General features: G+C 44.7%; 1 protein-coding gene across 1 annotated transcript in view; it reads left to right on the top strand.

Moving 5' to 3' along the window:
• Positions 1-18,214, top strand: part of LOC103365010 (breakpoint cluster region protein-like) — a 117,422-nt gene that overhangs the window by 46,036 nt on the left and 53,172 nt on the right. Inside the window, exon 2 of the mRNA XM_008292331.1 lies at positions 15,172-15,356. Within this exon, the coding sequence (XP_008290553.1) occupies positions 15,172-15,356 (185 nt within the window). The remainder of the gene's footprint in view (positions 1-15,171; positions 15,357-18,214) is intronic.

Below are 18,214 nucleotides of genomic sequence, written 5' to 3'. Positions count from 1 at the left end.
TTAGTTTCAGCCCTGGTTCATCTCTCTGCATGCATGGTGTTCTGTTGCATGGTGCACAAAGCAAACATGAGTCATACATGTGCACTCTTTTGTTCCCTTATGTTGAACGTTCCTCCTGTGTGTAGGTGTTGACTGTACATTGGGTTATTATGAGTCGTGTCCTTGCTGGGGGAGCCATAGAAGGACGCTTGCACAGGTCTACCCGCAGCTTCGAGTGCCTCTCTGCTTGGTCCTGTTGCCAAGGAGACAGGACCTGGGCTAAACGTACCCAGTAAATACCTGGGAGGATTGGGGGAGTGGGAGTGAGTAGAGGGGGGGTTGCTTCAGTCAAACGTGCCTGTTCATCATACAACAATGCAGTTGTAAAGAGGCTGCAACTGCAGCAGGCTTGGACGCCTGCCATCGTTGGCTTTGACTTCACAGCTCCGTTGGACTCCATCAGGAAACCCTCATCCCAAATCCGTTGAGTGCTTTCAAGTTTTAGAAATTGACTCATTTCGCCTGATTGACGCAGCACGCGATGTATGGAGGAGCAGCGAACTGGCTCCTACTGACGGAGTCCCTCAGGACGCTGTGGTGGAGCTGAGCCTATAACCTTCAAGAGGCAGCGGCAGCCAGACAGCCAGAGAAACGGAGATAATTGAAATGACTGTCTGTGTAGACTCTTTTTCATCCCCCCTAATTATTCACTGTCCTCATTTTGTGAAAACGTGCACGCGTGTTCACTTGAAAAGTCTGCTGTAGGTTTTTTTTTTGTGTGTGTGTGTGTGTGTGTGTACTGCTCTGATATGCTGTGAGTGTGTGTTTGAGGAGGGTATTGTGTGAGTGAAAAAGGGTGAGGCATGTATGTCGTAAGCATGTGTGGAGGTTTTAGAGCTGTCATGGGAATGTGTGAGTGCTGGATTCAGGTAATTGATGCTGGGACGCCTGAAACTGGCAGACAGTCAGACTGGCCCGGTGCCAGTGTAAAGAGGGGGAAGGAGAGCAAGGGGCGGTGGGGGAGAGAAGATTAGAGCAGAACTGATACAGGCCACAGAAATTCCATGGCAACCGTATTGGGTGAGAAATGCATTGGATGGATGTAAAATGACAGCTAACCTTATGGTGGGATGCAGTCTCGCAGCTTCTTCTTCTTTCCCGACCGGATTCAAGAGCAGTCTAGTAAGCGTGCTATCTTCATAAGTGCCGTGCTATTTTTGAATCCATTGGAGCTGCTTGGATGTCGAGCAAACAGACGATAAGGCAGGCAGAAGCAGTTCAGAGCCATGTGTGCATAAGAAACCGACATCAATGAGCCACTGTTTGCTAATCTGAACGCACAAAAAAACTAACCCTTCATTAGGTATTCACCTGGGATACTTCTGGTTATATTTCCTAAGTAGCGTGAATAAAAGCCTCTTCTGTACCCTGACAGGTTACCTAATCAGAAATGAAATTCTCTTCCTGTTGGCTCCGGTAACCCAGGCAACGGTTCCCCTGGAGACAGGCTTTGGCAAATCTCTATGGTCCGTTTAGCAAAGTCCTAACGCGTGTCCCCCTGAACAGCTCCGGCATAAAGCAGCAGTTTATTGCCCTAAGCAGCGATGATGCTGCGGCTTGTGTTTGACCAGAGATTAGGCAGACTGGAGCCTTTTGTGCTCGTTCTGCTGTTTGCGGATGATAAGCGCCGCTGCAGGCCGTAATGTCTGAGCCGGGCTGCCGAGGGACAGGGGACGGGGTTAAGGTAAACTGAGTGGTGGCTTTTTTTGGTTTGTTTTTTAGGTTGGATTTGTCAAAAATGCTCATTTCTGATTATCTAAATGCCAAAAATATGATGCAGTAGTGCAGGTTGTTGTGTGGGGAAATCAGAAAGACATGTTTTTGTGGTACATATTCGTCTGTATAACTATATTTAAAGTGTATTCTTCATTTAAAAGCACATTTAGTCTCATCTTCCTATCAAACTTCTCAACTGTTGTCCCTTTGGTTGCAGCTTTGAACGATCCCGCCTCAATAAAAGCCCTGATTTGGCCCCTAAAACTTACAGATAATGGTTATTTACATATTAAAGCGCCTGTGACTGTCTGTAGGCTGGCTGCGTCAGCTGAATGAAGCTATCTGCAGCATATAATGTCAGAGGTGCAGTTGTTTGGCGCAGGTTGTGAATGTTTGATTTGGTTTCTTGGAGACACACTCAGCAGCAGCAGCAGGGGGGGGTAACACTTCCTGCGTTACAGGACTCTGGGGATCTTAATGAAGATGATGTGCTGAAAGATGAAAAGATGCCAAGAACATGCGCTGCTGACCTGCTGTATGGAGTGTATAAAGTCACTGCGTGCACATTCAAGCAGCACATTTGAGCCCCTGCCTTGTGTTTTATAGCTTAGACTGGAGAGAGAAAGAGGCTCTCAGTTGATGTTCAGGTGGACTGAAAACCAGTCACCTGCTTTTATTGCTGATGTGGCTCACACCTCAGAGTTTAACAAAAAGTGTGTTTAAATAGAGCTTTAAATCTAGAAAATCAAGAACCTTATTTTGTGGTGTGAATGCAGGTTGCAGCTGGATGTTGCTTGTTTGGTTTTTGCTACGGTATCGTCTGACGTGATGCAACAAGCACACTGCAGTCACTCCTGTCGTTCCTTGAATTTGTCCGAAAATGTTGGCATCAGCTCGCACTGAACCCGTTGCCTTTCCAGTTGGACATTTCCGTTGGCGTCCTCGTGTAAATGACCTTCTTCTTCACCCAAATGGCAGTTTTATGCCAGTTGCATGATAGAAATGTCTTCGACGTGCCCACTCGCTCTCTGTGAATTCTCTGGACAATGATCTATTCACGCATGGGTCCCAGTCGGACATTGCACGGACTCAGTACCAGAGGAGGGTAGAGTCAGTTTAGTGTCCAGTCCAGCTGATGTGGACATCTGCGTCCTCAGCCCCTCCAGCAAATGGCTCGCATGTTGAAAACATCTTGAATTTTCATGCAGCTCCATTTCATATAAACAGTCCATACCACGATCCAGTAAAAAATAAAAGTCACAACCGCAGCACATTATAGCGAGCTCTTGTAGAAGTGCTTCCCCTGGGAAACTACCGAAGCACTCGAAATACTTTATCTGTTGTTTTACGGTGAAACCGACCAAACCTTTGTCTGAGTGCCGTCATTACGTTATGAAATTATTACATTGAAATGCAATTAGACCTCTGCCGAACATCTGCCTGTCAGACACATAATCCATCTTTATTTGTGGCCTGTCGTAGATTATTGCTCATTCATTTTTGCTAACTGTCACAGTAGCGTCTCAAATCGAATCCAAATGGCAGCGCGCTCGTCGCCGATAACTTAAAAGTGTCATCGTACATCAGATGTGGGAACAGCACGGAGGAATCACTCATTATGTTTTACTTCTGTTTTGACATGATGAGCTTCTTTCACATTGAATGAAATGAAACATGAGAAATAAACTTCTTCTTTTTTTCTCTCTCTCTCTGCTTTATGTCAGTAAACAAAGCAAATCAACTGTGGAGGGAAGTTGTGCTGATGTAAGGCTGCGAGCTTTGGGGTGTTTAGAAAGTGCAGCGCATTTAAAATTAGAGACTGCTTCTTATAAAATGCCAAGTATAAAGGAGTAGCTGACTCTCGGTTTGGCTGTCGTGTATCATTATACCCGATTTGCTCCACGGCGGCGTGATATCCACATTGTGCTCCTCTATCAAGATCGCGGCGCTGATAGTGCGCCTATATATTTCTAACATCCACTTTGGTCTCGTTGATGCTTTCATTATTTCGTGAAGTAAGGGGAGACTGGAAGGGTTGCCAATAGCTGATAAGGTCCGCTGTGCATTTTCTAGCGGGTGGTTTTATTGATTGAAGTAGTAATATTGTTTGGTAATTGGATTTCGGCTCCCCCGCTGCAGGCGTACTCACATGAAGACACAGTAACACAAAACCCACGTGACCTTTGTCAGCGCTCCACCAATGCGTTAACCTCTGACCTCCAGCTTTTGCTCCGCTCCGAGCTTTGAATGCCAGCAGCTTCCAGCAACAGACACGAGGACACAGACACCTGTGATTGCATAATTGTATGCGGTTATACGGATATACTCAAAGAGGGACGCCGCCTATTGTTTCGTGGATTATTTTCAAGCCTCGAGTTTGGAATTTGACCGCGAGCGATTGGTGGATGTGACTGGGAACTTGTGGAAACTACAAGTGACCTGTCAATCACAAAGCAGTCCTGTAAAGACAGTCAAATGGGATTATAACTCACAAAATAAACTCCATTCTGTATTGATCAACACGGCGACTAGAACCAGTAACTTCATGAAGGTGCAGTTTAGTTGAAAAGTACAACTGTTTTCTCACAGATTTCTACAGAAACAGACTTTATTTGGCAACCAGAGAAGTCGCCCCCTGCTGGCCATCGCAAAGACTGCAGATTTAAGGCAGACTTGGTTTCGCGTTTAGGACCCTGAGGCTGCATTTATTTCTTATATGCAGCCTGTGACCACACTGTATAGTCATATGTTGTCTTTTTAGGTGCCACGACTCAGCATTGGTCCGCAAATTAATGACATTCTAATCCGCCTTTGCCGAACTTTGCATTTTGTCCGCATCAGCAAATGAAAGTGATTGAAGGTAAACTGTATACCTGCTAAACAGCTTCATGTTAACAGCTAGTTACCACCAAAATGTGCATGCTTTTTGGAAAACTTGTGAGTGATTTGCAGCAAACACATTAGTCGAAAAATGTTTTGCTAATGGTGACCGCTAGTGACAACCCTATAGAAACAGACAGCAATGAGATGTGTGCTACTATGAGCTACCATGTTCCCAACCTGAGGCAAAAAAAATATACAAATAAAGTAGAAAGAGCAGAAAATTAGCCAGAAGTCCACTGCAAGTTTGCCCAAAATAATCCAGTTTGCACATGAAAATATGAAGCATGTCAAAGTTTAACTACAAGTGCCAGAAACCTAATATTTTTACAAGAGTACACTGTCAGTTTACAAGCAGATTTATGCACCTTTCTCACCTGACCTGCATCCATCTGGCGTCTATCTATCGATAACTGGTTCTGGATCACTCACGGCTGCCATTTAAAGTGTTCAATCCCACCTTTTTTTTTTTGATCTGCATCCAGATTTCATCCTGTGAAAGGAGCTGGTGTTGTGATCTTGTATTGTGGCTGCACAGGAGGCTTTTCATTATCCAAACGATCACCCGAAGAACTTTGGACGCGAACCCAGCAGTTATTCAAACGCTAAGAAAACACATTTCCGTCGCTCAGACACCATTAGAGCGTTTAAAACCCACACACTGCTTGTGATGGGCCGCCGAGTGTTTTTTTTTTTTTGCGGATAGCCGTGGAGATTTAAGTGCCAGCTTCAGTGTGGATAAATTAATGAGGCTGCTCTCCGCCCACACAGAAACAAACGCAATCGCCGCGGCGCTCGTGATGCATTAAGGAGAGTGTCAGAGGGCCGAGGTCCGAGATTTACCGCCGCGAGATCGCAGGCTGGCTCCCGCAAAAGGCCAACTTGGAAACGGAAACGAGAGCAGAAAGGACGGACGCAACGGAGAGCAAGAGATGCTGAGGAAAGATAGTGTTTAGAGAGGATCTGTTGTGCAATGAAGAAAAGAGCAAAGTGGAGTGGAGATGTGCCGTCGCTGTGATTACAGAGACATAGATAATGCATCATAATAAATCACCTCTCTCTGCTAGAAAAAAATCCCCCTCGCGCACCTCTTTTGCTGACTTTCCAACCTTAAGCCTCACACTTCCTCGTTTTCATCAACCATCTTTGACAGCGCAAACCGCTTTCTAATGAGCGTATTCCAGAGCGGAGCTGGTGATTTAGCGCGCTGTATTATTAATCAGAGTGTCTGCGCGAGTTTTTGCAGCAATTTGAACACTTATTTCCCCACATAGCACTTCGGGGGTCAGAGTAATGAGTCTCTTTCCTCGTGACTTTTCGCAGCCGACGGAGGAGACGCGACGGAATCAAAGGTTCGTCTGGCGGGAGCGAGTGTTTGTCGAGCATGTGTCCACAGAGAGAGAGGCTCGAAAGTCTCGTGCGATGAAAGGAAGCGAGAAGAGAGAGGGAGAGAGCGAGAGGGAAATGAGAAAAGCTGTAGACTGAAGCAGAGGGAGGCAGAGAAGCGGTGGGTACAGAGGAGGATGTAAAACACACAGCGCCGAGGGAAGCTGACAAAACACACAAGATAAGCTGCGACAGACTTTGCGCCTGGCTGTGCGATTGGTCGTGTAATTATCTTTGTGTCTTTGTTTCTACTGTAATTATGTTTATTTCTGTGTTCGGGTCATTTCGTGCGACCCGACTGCCATTCAGCTCGTCTCTCCGTCTCTTTTCATTTGTCTTTCTTTACATCAGATCGTTTTCTGTTCTCGTTTTTCACATATTTCATACCCGACTTGTGACAGTGATGCAGCATCTCCCAGCAGCAAAGTCTACAAGGAGGAGGAGGCTCGTGAAAGAAAGAAGTCATATAATAAAGTAATGAAATTGGCCGATACTTCCAACAGTTCTGGTTGATAAGTCATAAAAAAAAGAAGGAAAACTCCAATCTAATGTTTGCATCGGTTGCTTTGCTCCGTGTTTGGTTTGTGAATCTCAAGATGTCACTTTCTGGTTTGGAGGTGATGTGTCAGTATTTTCTTTCTGAAATATTTATCTGCCCCATTAAACATCTTTTCTGTCTGCACTCATAGTTTTTCCCACTTTTCAGTTGATTTAGACACATAGTGGAAACACACATCCTTTCATTAAGGTTTATAAAGATGAGCTGCAGTAAGACTGAGAATAATGAACCCAGCCTGTTTATTTATTTGCTCTGTAGTGGACGTCGGTTTTTGATCTATATCTTTTTGACTCGTTTGAGCTACTGAGTAGACGACATCCTGGCCTTTCCAGGGTTATCTCATGTGTCTGGGTGGGACAAAATGCTGAGACAAAATGGAGACTGCAGCAACTTTTTTCCTCGTCTTCCTTCTCTGGAGGACGGCTGTAATAATGAAGTGTCAGTACCCTGTACGATTTAGGTATCCATGACATGTTCAATTAAATATTTCTTTTAGCTTACAAGAGCCCCTTTAGACATAATTTAAGAGATGATATAATAATAATGTTTGACATCATTTAATTCCAATAAGTTCATACACAAGATTCCCGCTGCCTCCTAAACTTTTCAGCTCCTGACCCTTCAAAATAAAGGTGTCAAGGCAGTGGTTGAAGGATGCAAATATTACAGATAACCACACATAACACGTACATAACAACAACACAAGCAATTTAATGCCTATATTATAGTCATTTATAATTAGCAAGGAGCAGAAACATCCATCAAAGTGGTCTCCATGTACAAACCATAGTACTGAGTAAACTCACACCAATATATATACAAGTACAGGTCCTGTTAGTGCTACCATAACACCACTGAACCATAGTGGCATAGACACAGGTTCTCCAGAGGTGTATTGTTGGGTCTTTTGGGTCCTGTATGGTTGTGGGCTGAGGCCTCAGTGGATCGTGCTTGTTCTGGCGTATCCAGATGCTCAACAGGGTTGGGATCTGGGGAGTTTTGGGGAGTTCTGGTCAACACCTTGGGCTGTTTGTCATGTTTCCTGAGCTGTTTCTGAGCAGTTTTACAGTCGCATGTTGATGCATTATCCTGGTGGCGAAGGATGCTTGTCAATGCAACTTCCACATGAATGCCAGGACCCAGGATTTCCTAGCAGAACACTGCATTGAAACAAGATGATCAGTGTTATTGAGTTCACCTGGATTAGGTTTGAATGTTGTGTTACCGGTGTAGGATCAGTAGAGTCATTTTATCTTTTGGGAAATGGTATGGATAAAACCTGTTATTTCTAAATGTTTTCCATTTTTGCTTGATTTCTGGAAACCATCTTGCAACCTCCCCTCAGCGTCTTGCAACTGCCCCGGTGGGCTCCAACGCCCACTCTGGGAACCGCTGCCCTACTTAACTGTAAGGTTCATTTCCAGTGTGCGTACACTGGAGGCTTCCAGTTTCTACATCACACTTGTGCAAGTTTCATGCCGGTGAATGATCGGCTACCAAATACGCTGCGATTGTCACAAAATCAAGACGAATGCTCCGACAGCCTTCTTTTGTCAAACCTGCACATGGCAAAGTGAAACATCCGAGTCAAGTAAGAGTAATCACAAACACATCTTTGACTAGACAAGGGCTTTAAATTACTCATACTTCATCATCGGTGATGATGTAATTCAGTACTCCTTCAGTATTCTGGGAAAATCCACCTGCAGTCTGTTTTAGTGCTCGGGTTGTTATTTTGGCTGAGCGGTGTGCGATGCAGCCACAGGCGGTGCTGCGGGTGAAATAACTCATGAATGATAGCAGTCTGGTTCTCATATCTGAGAGTCTTTCTCTGTGGAAAGAAAAAAAAACACATAGAACACTTTGCATCTGTTTCCAGGAGCAGATTAGGAGAAGGCACAAAACCACACAGACATTTCAAGATGAGAAATAGAAAAAAAACACTATAGCACCAGCACATGCAAGCATAGACACAAATACCCTTGTTCCTCTGTTCATCCCTTCATCCAGTGGTTTAATTTCTGGCTATTTCCTCTGTAGAATTGCTATTTCATTCCTCCATACGGAGACAAAGGGATGATTACATCACTGCAGGGGGCGCTGTTAGTTTTTAAAGGCACAGCGTCTCCGGTTTGGCATTCGCCTCAGCTTTTTAACTGACACCGGCTGCTGCTGCTGCTGCTGCTTGGTCGTTTCCACAGAGATTATCAATGCTGAGGCAAAGAGATTACCTCCAGCAAACAAATTGGTTTATTATGATTTCTCAACTGGAGTATGTTAATGAGCGGGAAACAAGGAAATCACCAGCCGATAGACATCAGGCGACTGTGATTGCCGGTTCAATTGGTGAAATAGTATTCATAAGAAATTGACTTCAACTTTAAAAAAAAAGAGGAAAGTCGTGATACAGTGAGTGTGTGTAGTTCTCTCAAAGGAGCCACTTATATACAAAAATAAATTCATAAAATAAAAACAGGCTTCCAGGGACGCATTGACTCCGCTGAGATGGATCTGTGTAGCCAAACACACACCGAGGTTTGAATGCGGAAATCAAGGCAGTCGTATCTTTTACGACAACTCCGTGAAGAATACCTCAAGGATTCATCTTATTTTTTTTCTTTCTTGTGAGAGTCTATTTTGCTTCACGTTGAATGCTTTCTACGAGCAATGCAAAGTGCCCACTCTCCGGCGTCTCCCGAGTCGCCGAAAGAGGCCACGCGTCCACATCTCGCCGTCTAAATTGCAGATATTCAGGAGTTTAAGAATAGAGCCATGTGCAATTTATGACACTACATCTGCCCTCTAATGACAAGATACCGACATTTATCAAATTAACTGCTGTCAAGTGGCTTCGCGTGTCGCGGGAGGATTACGGGAGGAAACGCTGTGCTCAAGTTCATTTGACGGCATGTCTGTCCCCTCCGGCGACGCTGGAGCTGAGGCTTCACTTTAATTTCCACAGCTTTCCACTTTCGCTCGTCTACCAGCCCCCTCTCTCTTCTCTTGCTAAATTGTCTCTAAATTGGATATTTAGGCGCTGGAGGAGCTCAGGGGAAGGGGTGCCCTCTCCGTTTCTGTTCCTCGCCACTGTACTCCATTTTACAGTACCGCGTTTATATATATTTAGCAGTAATGAAAATTGCAGCATTATTCGGGAAGGATGGGATGCACCTTATTTATCTCCAGCATCCAGACTTGGGCTCTTCAATAAGCTTAGCACCTCCCAAATCCGCTGTGGCCCTGCGAGAGCACCGTATACGAATCAGATTTGGGGCAGGGAGGTTGGAGAAAGGGGCATTAAAACGCGTGATATTAGCATCCTATGGGGCTGGGTGGGGCTTTAAGGTAGGTGTGTGAATGTATCTGAGCTAGAGGTTGGGTTATATTGGCGGCGTTAGGACGACAGGCCTCTTCCCCAGGTCCAATAAAGGCGTCAGGAAGCCGGGGCAGATTTATGACTGCCATGCCGAGTGGAGCGCCTGATGGGGGATGGAAGGGCGGCTCACTATCGAGGATATCTTATGCCTCCTTTGAGAGTCACTCCCCTTCTCTCTTTAATTTCATGGCTCTCGGTCTGTTGCATTGATCCGTCCTCGCTCTTGATTGTTATTTATTATTTGTCTTTCTTTTTTGTCCTCATTTTCAAAAATGATTTCCATCCTAACAGTGGTTTGTTTTCTTTCTCTTTTTTTTTTTCCACTTCCACCCCTCCTTTCCTCCTACACCGCACAGCATTGCAGAGCTTTAGGCAACAATTGCTTCCTTTGTCTGTCGGCCACAGCTCTCTTCATCTGACTTAAACTCAGGCGAGCCTTTTAATTCCCTGTATGTGTGAGAACGAGCGAGGCAAATAGACGGTTAGCTCGCTTTTGCGCCCTAACGGTATGTCGAGCTGTGGCGCGCATCAAGGTTGAGACCATGAAAGAGAGCAGAGAAAAAGAAAGCTGAGCAGTACGGAACAAAAGAAGAATGAATGGAGGGTAGCACGAGACAAAGAAGACGGAATAGAGAGAGAAAAAAACTATAAGTGGCTTCTCAGAGTCACTTCTTTTTACAGTCAGTCGCTGATTGTTTATGGTGGTGATAAAAACAGCTCAGCTGACAAACATGCTCCACGTCATTAGGAACATTTAAATATTAATGCAGATTCAGATTCAATGCCTTTAAATGAAAGATGGACGTAGCTGCCAGGTGTAAAAAGTGAAGCCAAGGTGTTGTAAACATGCATTTTTTTCTAATGGCCAGCAGGGGGCGACGCCTCTGGTTGCAAAAAGAAGCCAATTATATAGAAGTCTATGAGAAAATGACTCAACTTCTCCTTTAATTTATTGCCTCAGTAAACATTTTCTCTCATGAGTTTAGGGTTTCTGTCGCTAGTGTGAAGTCTTCTTCGGTACAGCATGGTGTTTGTTTTGTAAACTATGGTCCCAGTTAGAATGAAATACATAAGAATGTAGAGTATGTTTAAGGGCTTGGGTGACTTTATCACGAACAAGTTGCTACCGTGTGAGATCCACTCCCTGCTCATCTCACCCAGTTTTAAAAGACAGATGGCATTAAAGTTTCAAACTCAAGCCCTGCATGCTTTTTTTAACTTGCATATTTACTAGTAAGTACAGTACAGGTAGTATGTACTGTTGTTTACTGCTTCATACTATTGCTCCTTATGCTTTGATTATTTTGCTGATACCTTCATTGCAGCCGTTGTATTGCAATCAACATTGTTCAGGATTGGGGGTCAGAAAAGCATGCTGGCTTGCATACTGCACAATGTGACTGAATATAGTCGGGCATCCTGGTGTTTTTTTGTACGGTGCATTTGGTTTGCTATCTATTGGGACTGTCTGAATATTTTTCTGGCATACGTAATAATGTTGTCGTATGGGTATTGTAAAAAAAACAATGAACCAATGTTGTGTGATGTCATGATAGCCAGGTTTTTTTCCACTTTAACCCTATTCAGGACTTTCATGTTACCAGACGTAGAAGGTCTTTTGGGGTCCACTGGATCCCAAGAAAGAATATGTGCAAAGTATTTGTTGGTATTCATTGTAGACTTTTATACTATGTTAAAAACATTTTCTGATAAGTTGATGTATTTTTGCTTCCAAATGCAGGATAAATGTCCCTCTTTTTATATTAAAAAAACAAAAATACTTCCCAAATAAAAAAAAAACAATACCTGTCACCTAAACCAAATGTCCTGGGGTCCATAAGACCCCAAAAGTCCCGAATAGGGTTAAAGAAACAGTCCAACGTTAGAGGAAGCAACAAGACTGACACAAATCTCACGTCGCAGACAATATGAAGCTATTATAGCAGACAATTAGCCTAGCTTAGCATAAAATGTGGGAGCAGGGAGAAGTAGGAGCAGAAATGAAGCAGACATTTGATGCTAAATTTCAGCACCTGACAGATTTTGTGCTACAAATAAATCCGACCCTAGTCTCCTCTGGTTCTTTAAGAGTTGCTCACAAAACCACATGTATGATCCAGGCTCCAACAATCTCTCACATCATGTACAGCTGTGATAGTTTAACAGGTAGAAGCGTTCCATTATGTGGGAATGTCCCACTAACAGATCGACATCACACGACACCCTGATACCCTGATACCCCGGCCCCTGCCCGTGATGTTGTTTTGGAAAAACCAGCACGTTGCCATGGCAGCCGAGGCCCCGGCTATTCCCAGCGCGATTGCAGTTTTCCACCTGCAGCAGGAAAAAGACCTGTTCCCCTCCCAAACACTGTTTCCATGTAAACATTTTACTGGAATGTGTGCGTGTTTCATTTCTGCGGCTTGGGGCAGAGTTTGGTTGTTTGCTTTTGCCAATAGCTCCGGGAGGAAATCAATGGGTTGACTGTTTGTTTTTTGTTTTTTTTTGGAGAATAAAATGAAGGAATACTCAAAGTGTGTGCGTGTATGTATGAATGTATATGCGTTTGTCTGCAGGCGTGGGTGCTTTCTGTCATATTTTTAGCTTTTCCGTTACCTCTGGGGGGGAATTGTTTGGGATACAAGAAAAGGAGTGGAAGGCGAGGCTGCTCACAGGTCATGTGGATGAAGAGGCCAGCTGTGGAGGCCACAGATACATGGAAATACGAGCGATCAGTTCACTAAAAGGAGAGGAAGATGAAAGCAGAGGCAGATAAGAGAGAGAGAGAGAAAAAACAAAGCTTGTGAGAGAGGCAGGCGGAGAGAAAGTGACTCAAGGCGGCGTTGGAAGCGGCGTCTGGGCCGAGATGAGGTCAGACATGGACAGACTGAAGCCTTGTGTTTGACGACCACAGGCCATAGTGACCCATTAACGGACTTGTAAAACCTCCGTCCCTCCCCCCAACTGGAAACAGCAGGTCACACACATGCTCTGAGGAAATCCATTATAGGTAATAATATGCTAAGATTGTTTTAAGACATTCCTCAGAGGACGCTGTTTACTCAAGAGTCGGCGCCGGGGTGATTAATTTCAATGTATTTCATCCACAATTCACATCATTATTATTCATGATTGTGGTTTTTGGGTGTGAGGCTGTGCTCCCCTTTTAACCAGGAGGTGGTAACCGCCTAAAATATTTGTTTGGATGCTCAATATGTTTGGCCTGAGGGGCTGTGTGTGGGTGCTAAAGGCATTTAACACACACACACACACATTCAGTGTTTCTAGTAACAGCATTTTTCCAACGTAAGGTATGATTTTTAAAAAGAAAATCCTACAGTTCTTAAAAAAAACAGCTGGAGGAATGATTTCTTTTAAACGTCAGCTTGAGATGTTATGCTTCCTAACATGAATACACAAAGGCGGGGTTAGAAAATATAAAAAGAAGGAAAACATGCCAGGATGGTACTCGTTTATTTCCCTCTTGGTGTTTTTCATTTCCACACCCTGTATTTTTAGACGAGCAATGAATCAGCAGCTGAAATGTGTTGCGTCTTTTTGCGAACGTCCTCTGAGCTATGTGAAGGGCTTTTTTTTTTTGCTGCGAACAAGCTTTAAAAGTCAGTAATTACAGTAAAGAGACAAGAGTCGGGATCAAAGGAGACGCAAGGAGGTGTTAAAATCACGAGAACGATGGAAGTTGTGAAGCACGAACACAAAAAAAAGGCAACATATTGGGCCGTGTTGCAGCCACGGCTCCTGCTTAAAGACTAAAAATGAATGAAAAGCGAGTGTTACGCTGCTAAGTTTGGTTTGACATTGTGGGAAGCTACTGTTTGCACCAAAGACACTCACACTCACATAGAGCCTCTGTGTTGTTGTGCACCTGGCAGGACGCCACCGGTCGAAGCAGGCGTAGTGGGCAGCACCCACCCACCAGCAGCAGTGAGTACGCGGAGCAAACGGTGGGTGGGCTGAAGGTCAGACGGGCCCCGGACACACTGGCATTGTTCTTTCTATCACTTTGTCTCCTCGCCGCCCACCCACCCCTCCACACCTCACTCCTCAGCCTGTGACTTTAACACCACGTCTGTGTGTTTTCACTAAATGCAATAAAACAGAGACTAAAGCTGCAAAAGAGGCACCGGAGAGCCTGATCAGATGTTGGCTGAATGTTGTTTCAAAGCGACACAACACTTATTATTGATGTGAGCCTGTGTGTGTGTGACTGTGGATGGTGCTGTAGCATGTTAATAGTCTGAGTCAGCACAGAGGAGGCCTGGCCGGCGCTCCGAGAAGCGTGGCTCTGTTGAATGTAGGAGTGGGAGGAGATGAGCAAAAGGTCCTCTGTGACATTCAGAGATGCATTATGTCTTCCCCTCAGCTGTTGCGCACCACGTTCCCCGAACCGCTGACTGTACCGTCTGGTCCTGGAAATACACTTTTAGCTCACCGAAACATGTTCAGTAGGTGCCTCAATGAATGGCATTGCCTCACCGAGTGTGACGCTGTGAAACAAGTCATTCTTAGTCAGATTGTAGTTTGTTTGCATGCCACTCGCTGACCTTCGTCTCTTGTTCTTTCTGTCTGTCCCACCTCTCCTTGTAAAGGGCAACGCTCATGATCATAGGCAAAAGCTCTTGGTGCTGGCAGAGCTGTTGTTTTCCCACAGAGAAAGCGATAGCGCCCACCGTAGAAGCGGGTCAGAGGGAGGTTGCTGAAAATTTCCCCGGAGATGCTGCACTCGGTGTTGAAATAATTTGAACCTTGAACCAGTTTTCCGTCTGCCTTTTCAAGTGTTTCTTCTCCGAGCTTTATGTTTTTCTGTGTGAATGCGTGAACAAAGATGCAGGGGAAATTCATTTTGTGTGCCCCAGTTTCCAGAACTGCTTTAATTAGTGTTGGAAATTAACTCTGCAAGACTTGGCAACCTTCTGAGAGCATGAAGCCAATCAGCAAATGTAGTACATGATCCTGCTCAGTGTGCAGGAGGTTTAGCTCTACCTGCCTGTGTCTGAATGGAGTGGCAATCAGAAGGCTTCAGTGTGAATTAGACGATTTGGAGTTCAAAAGATGTCTTGGTATTTACTTATTGCAGATGTATTTGTGTTACGTTGATTGATATGCACAGAAAAACTGGTCCGCTGCAAACCGTCTCATGAAGTTGAAAGAATGTGAAGATGCTAACCTCATGTTTGGTTTTCTCCCATGACAGACGGTCATTTCACGGGGACCCCTCCAACTTATGGGTATGATGCAGACCGAGCGGAGGAGCAGCGGAGGCACCACGACATCCTGCCGTACATCGACGACTCGCCGTCATCGTCTCCACACCTCAGCTCCAAGAGCCGCAGCAGCCGGGACACGCTGTCCTCTGGATCACTGGAGTCGTCCAAGTCGGTCAGTGTGCCATCATACCGTGTTATATTGTTGGTATTTGAGCTATTCGTCCATCCATGAATCCATTAGTTAGTCCCACTTTACCGTGTAGTGGCTAGCAGAGGGATGGAGCCTCTGTTGTTGGTATTAAATTGGCAAAGCAAATTTTGATCTTGGCGTCCGATTTATCTGACATATTTTTCTCAAGTGTTCTTCGTTTGGTAGATGTGCATAGAAATGCAATCTGCCAAATGATAAAAAGCTCTTGTTTTTATGTATTTAACCCAATCATAGTCGTCTTGGGTGGTGTTAAAGCCACGGATGCAGAAATTATGTCTCCTCAAAATAGTGACGGGGGGAATATTTCTCATGCAGGTAGATGAGCAGTGTCGTTTCAGTGGCTAATTCGTGAAAAGAACCACACAGGCCTGCCTTATTGACACATTCTGCAAAACTTGTGTCCCATTGCAAAGGGGATTTTGAAAACGGTCAGACATAGACGGCAGAAGAGGACATATTTGCATAAAATGCATGGCGGAAATGGGAGATTTATACCAAAAGTCAAGATCCACTAAGTCAGACTGTCCTTTGGGTGAAACAGCAACTGATCTGCAGACGGTAAAAACAAACCAAAGCTGCAATTTAGTTAATATGCAGAACTTAAAAACACAGTTGGACTCACTCTCTAGTTGCAAATTGTGACAATTCTTATATACTTTGACCTTATTGCATAACAAGATTGGGGCTAATCTAGTCTTACAGCAGACCTGCTCTGTCAAATAGCCATCAATTGAGAAATCACATCTGCTGTTTGAGAGGATTGATGAAGGACTATATCTCCTGCCTCATAACCCCAGAAGCAGTCATCCAGTAAAGAAACCCATCCACCTTAAAGAGTCTGGCTTTTTTCTCATCCAGGGTATTAGGCGGAATTACCCATCACCTCCTTCGCCACATCGCTGCCTTCATCCTCTTACCCTCCCTGTTCTCCTCTCTCTTGTCTGCGGAGAGAAAATCAGTGATCTGTGACGTCTGCTCTTCAAAGGTTATCATTCAGAGGATATATACATGAGCACGCACACGGCCCCAGAGTGAGCAAAGATAAAAATGAGCACCACAGCAGCAATCTGTCACGATATTTGTGTTGTTTTTTTTATAATTAATTTAATATTCGCTCTATGTTTTCTGCAGTATGTCACAAGATTCTTTGACAGATTATTGTTTGCACCGAAGCCTTTGTATGTACCGCTTGAACATGTTGTAGCCATAGGTTCAATTAAGACAGAGAGGCATCATGGGAGAATATAATAGGCTAATGCTGCCTCTATCCACTCTGCCCTTGGAGGAAGTAATTGCATCAGTGGCCATGAGGCTGTATCAGTTACTCTGCCCCCTCAGTCTTTGCTGACTGGTGAGTGAGCGTCTGTCAATGTGATTGATGGCTGGAATCTGCCAATAAATAACGTGTCCCTCGACTGCATCCAGCCTTTGACCCGTGAGCTTTAACTCTCGCTGATTTTAATTTGTACGCATGCACACACACACACACTCTGCTTGAGGATGCACAAACCAGCTCCTCCTCTCACAAGTGCATCTTTTCTTTCCTCTCACGGACAAAAGACACATTTGTTGTAGGAGAGATTGAAGGGGATTTCTTGGGCAAATGTTCATCCTTCCAGACAGAATCCCTGAGCAAACCTAATGCTGCGTGCCGAGGGGCTGGCAGAGGCATCGTGTGATGGTCAGGTAAATATATTATGCAGCACTGCAACAATTATCCATCAACAAATCCCCCGCGCTGCCAGACAGGCTTTCAATAACCGCCATCAAAATGGAGTTACCCTCGTCCTTGTCTTGCCCTTGCACAATCCCTCCTCAAACATCATCCCAGTCTGCTCCTCTAATTGATGAGTCAGAGCCCAGTCAAGCTCCGATTGGCTCAGTGGGAGCTGATGGTTTCATGATGTCACTGTGATGAGTCATCACCATCAGCAATAGTGCTGATTTAATTTTTTTCAGTGGCTCTAGTTCTCTCATAATCTGATTCTTTCCTGCACTGGAGAGAGAAAAGAAGGGGGGTCAGTGATCGGAAGTCAACTGACGTATGATTTTCTTCTTCTTCTGATATTCTGCTGTATTAGAAAAACAGATCCCACAGTTGGAAATCAATGCAACAAAGTCAGATTCAAGTCCTTCTTTTTCTCACCCCGACACTTCATACGTCCACCTTTCATTTCTTTGATGACAGACTCCTCCTCAGCACGGAGGATGCCACATTTCTGGAGAGGCGTTCTCCCTTTCTTCAGAGACAATTATTTTTTACGGCTGCTCTTTGCTGCAGGGGTTGAGTTTCTCTCTGAAATACCCCAAAGCTGTTCTGCTCTCATTCAGGTCAGGCGACATACTTGACCAGTTTAAACTTTGTTCTTCTGTAGAAGCTCCTGTGTGATTCTGGCAGCGCGCTTTGGTTCGTTATATTGCTGGAATACTCCTCTTCTGCCAAGACTCTGCTGAGAGCCATCTTCTCAGCCAGTATTTTGGTGTATCCACAGGTATTCATGGTGCCATCTGTAAATTTCATCTCTCCGACACCTTTTGCACTCGAGCAGCCCCGTGTCATTACACTCCCACCTCCGGGCTTCACTGTGCACTCGTAGTCCTGGCCAGGTTCACACCAAACATACTGAACGCCATCTGAGTCAAAAAATATATCTTGGTTTCATTTGATCAAAGATTATGCTCCCACTCTTCATCAGACTTCTTCTCTTGTAAAGTTTCATCTTGCAGGTTTTAGGCTGGAGCACACTGCTGGATTCACAGTCTTTTATTTTGCAAGCACGCAAATGTTTTAACCCCACTGTGTCTTCATGTTAAAATGG

Source organism: Stegastes partitus, unplaced genomic scaffold (assembly GCF_000690725.1).
Source record: "Stegastes partitus isolate 25-593 unplaced genomic scaffold, Stegastes_partitus-1.0.2 Scaffold803, whole genome shotgun sequence".
Taxonomy (NCBI): domain Eukaryota; kingdom Metazoa; phylum Chordata; class Actinopteri; family Pomacentridae; genus Stegastes; species Stegastes partitus.
This window is presented reverse-complemented; position numbering and strand designations above follow the sequence as displayed.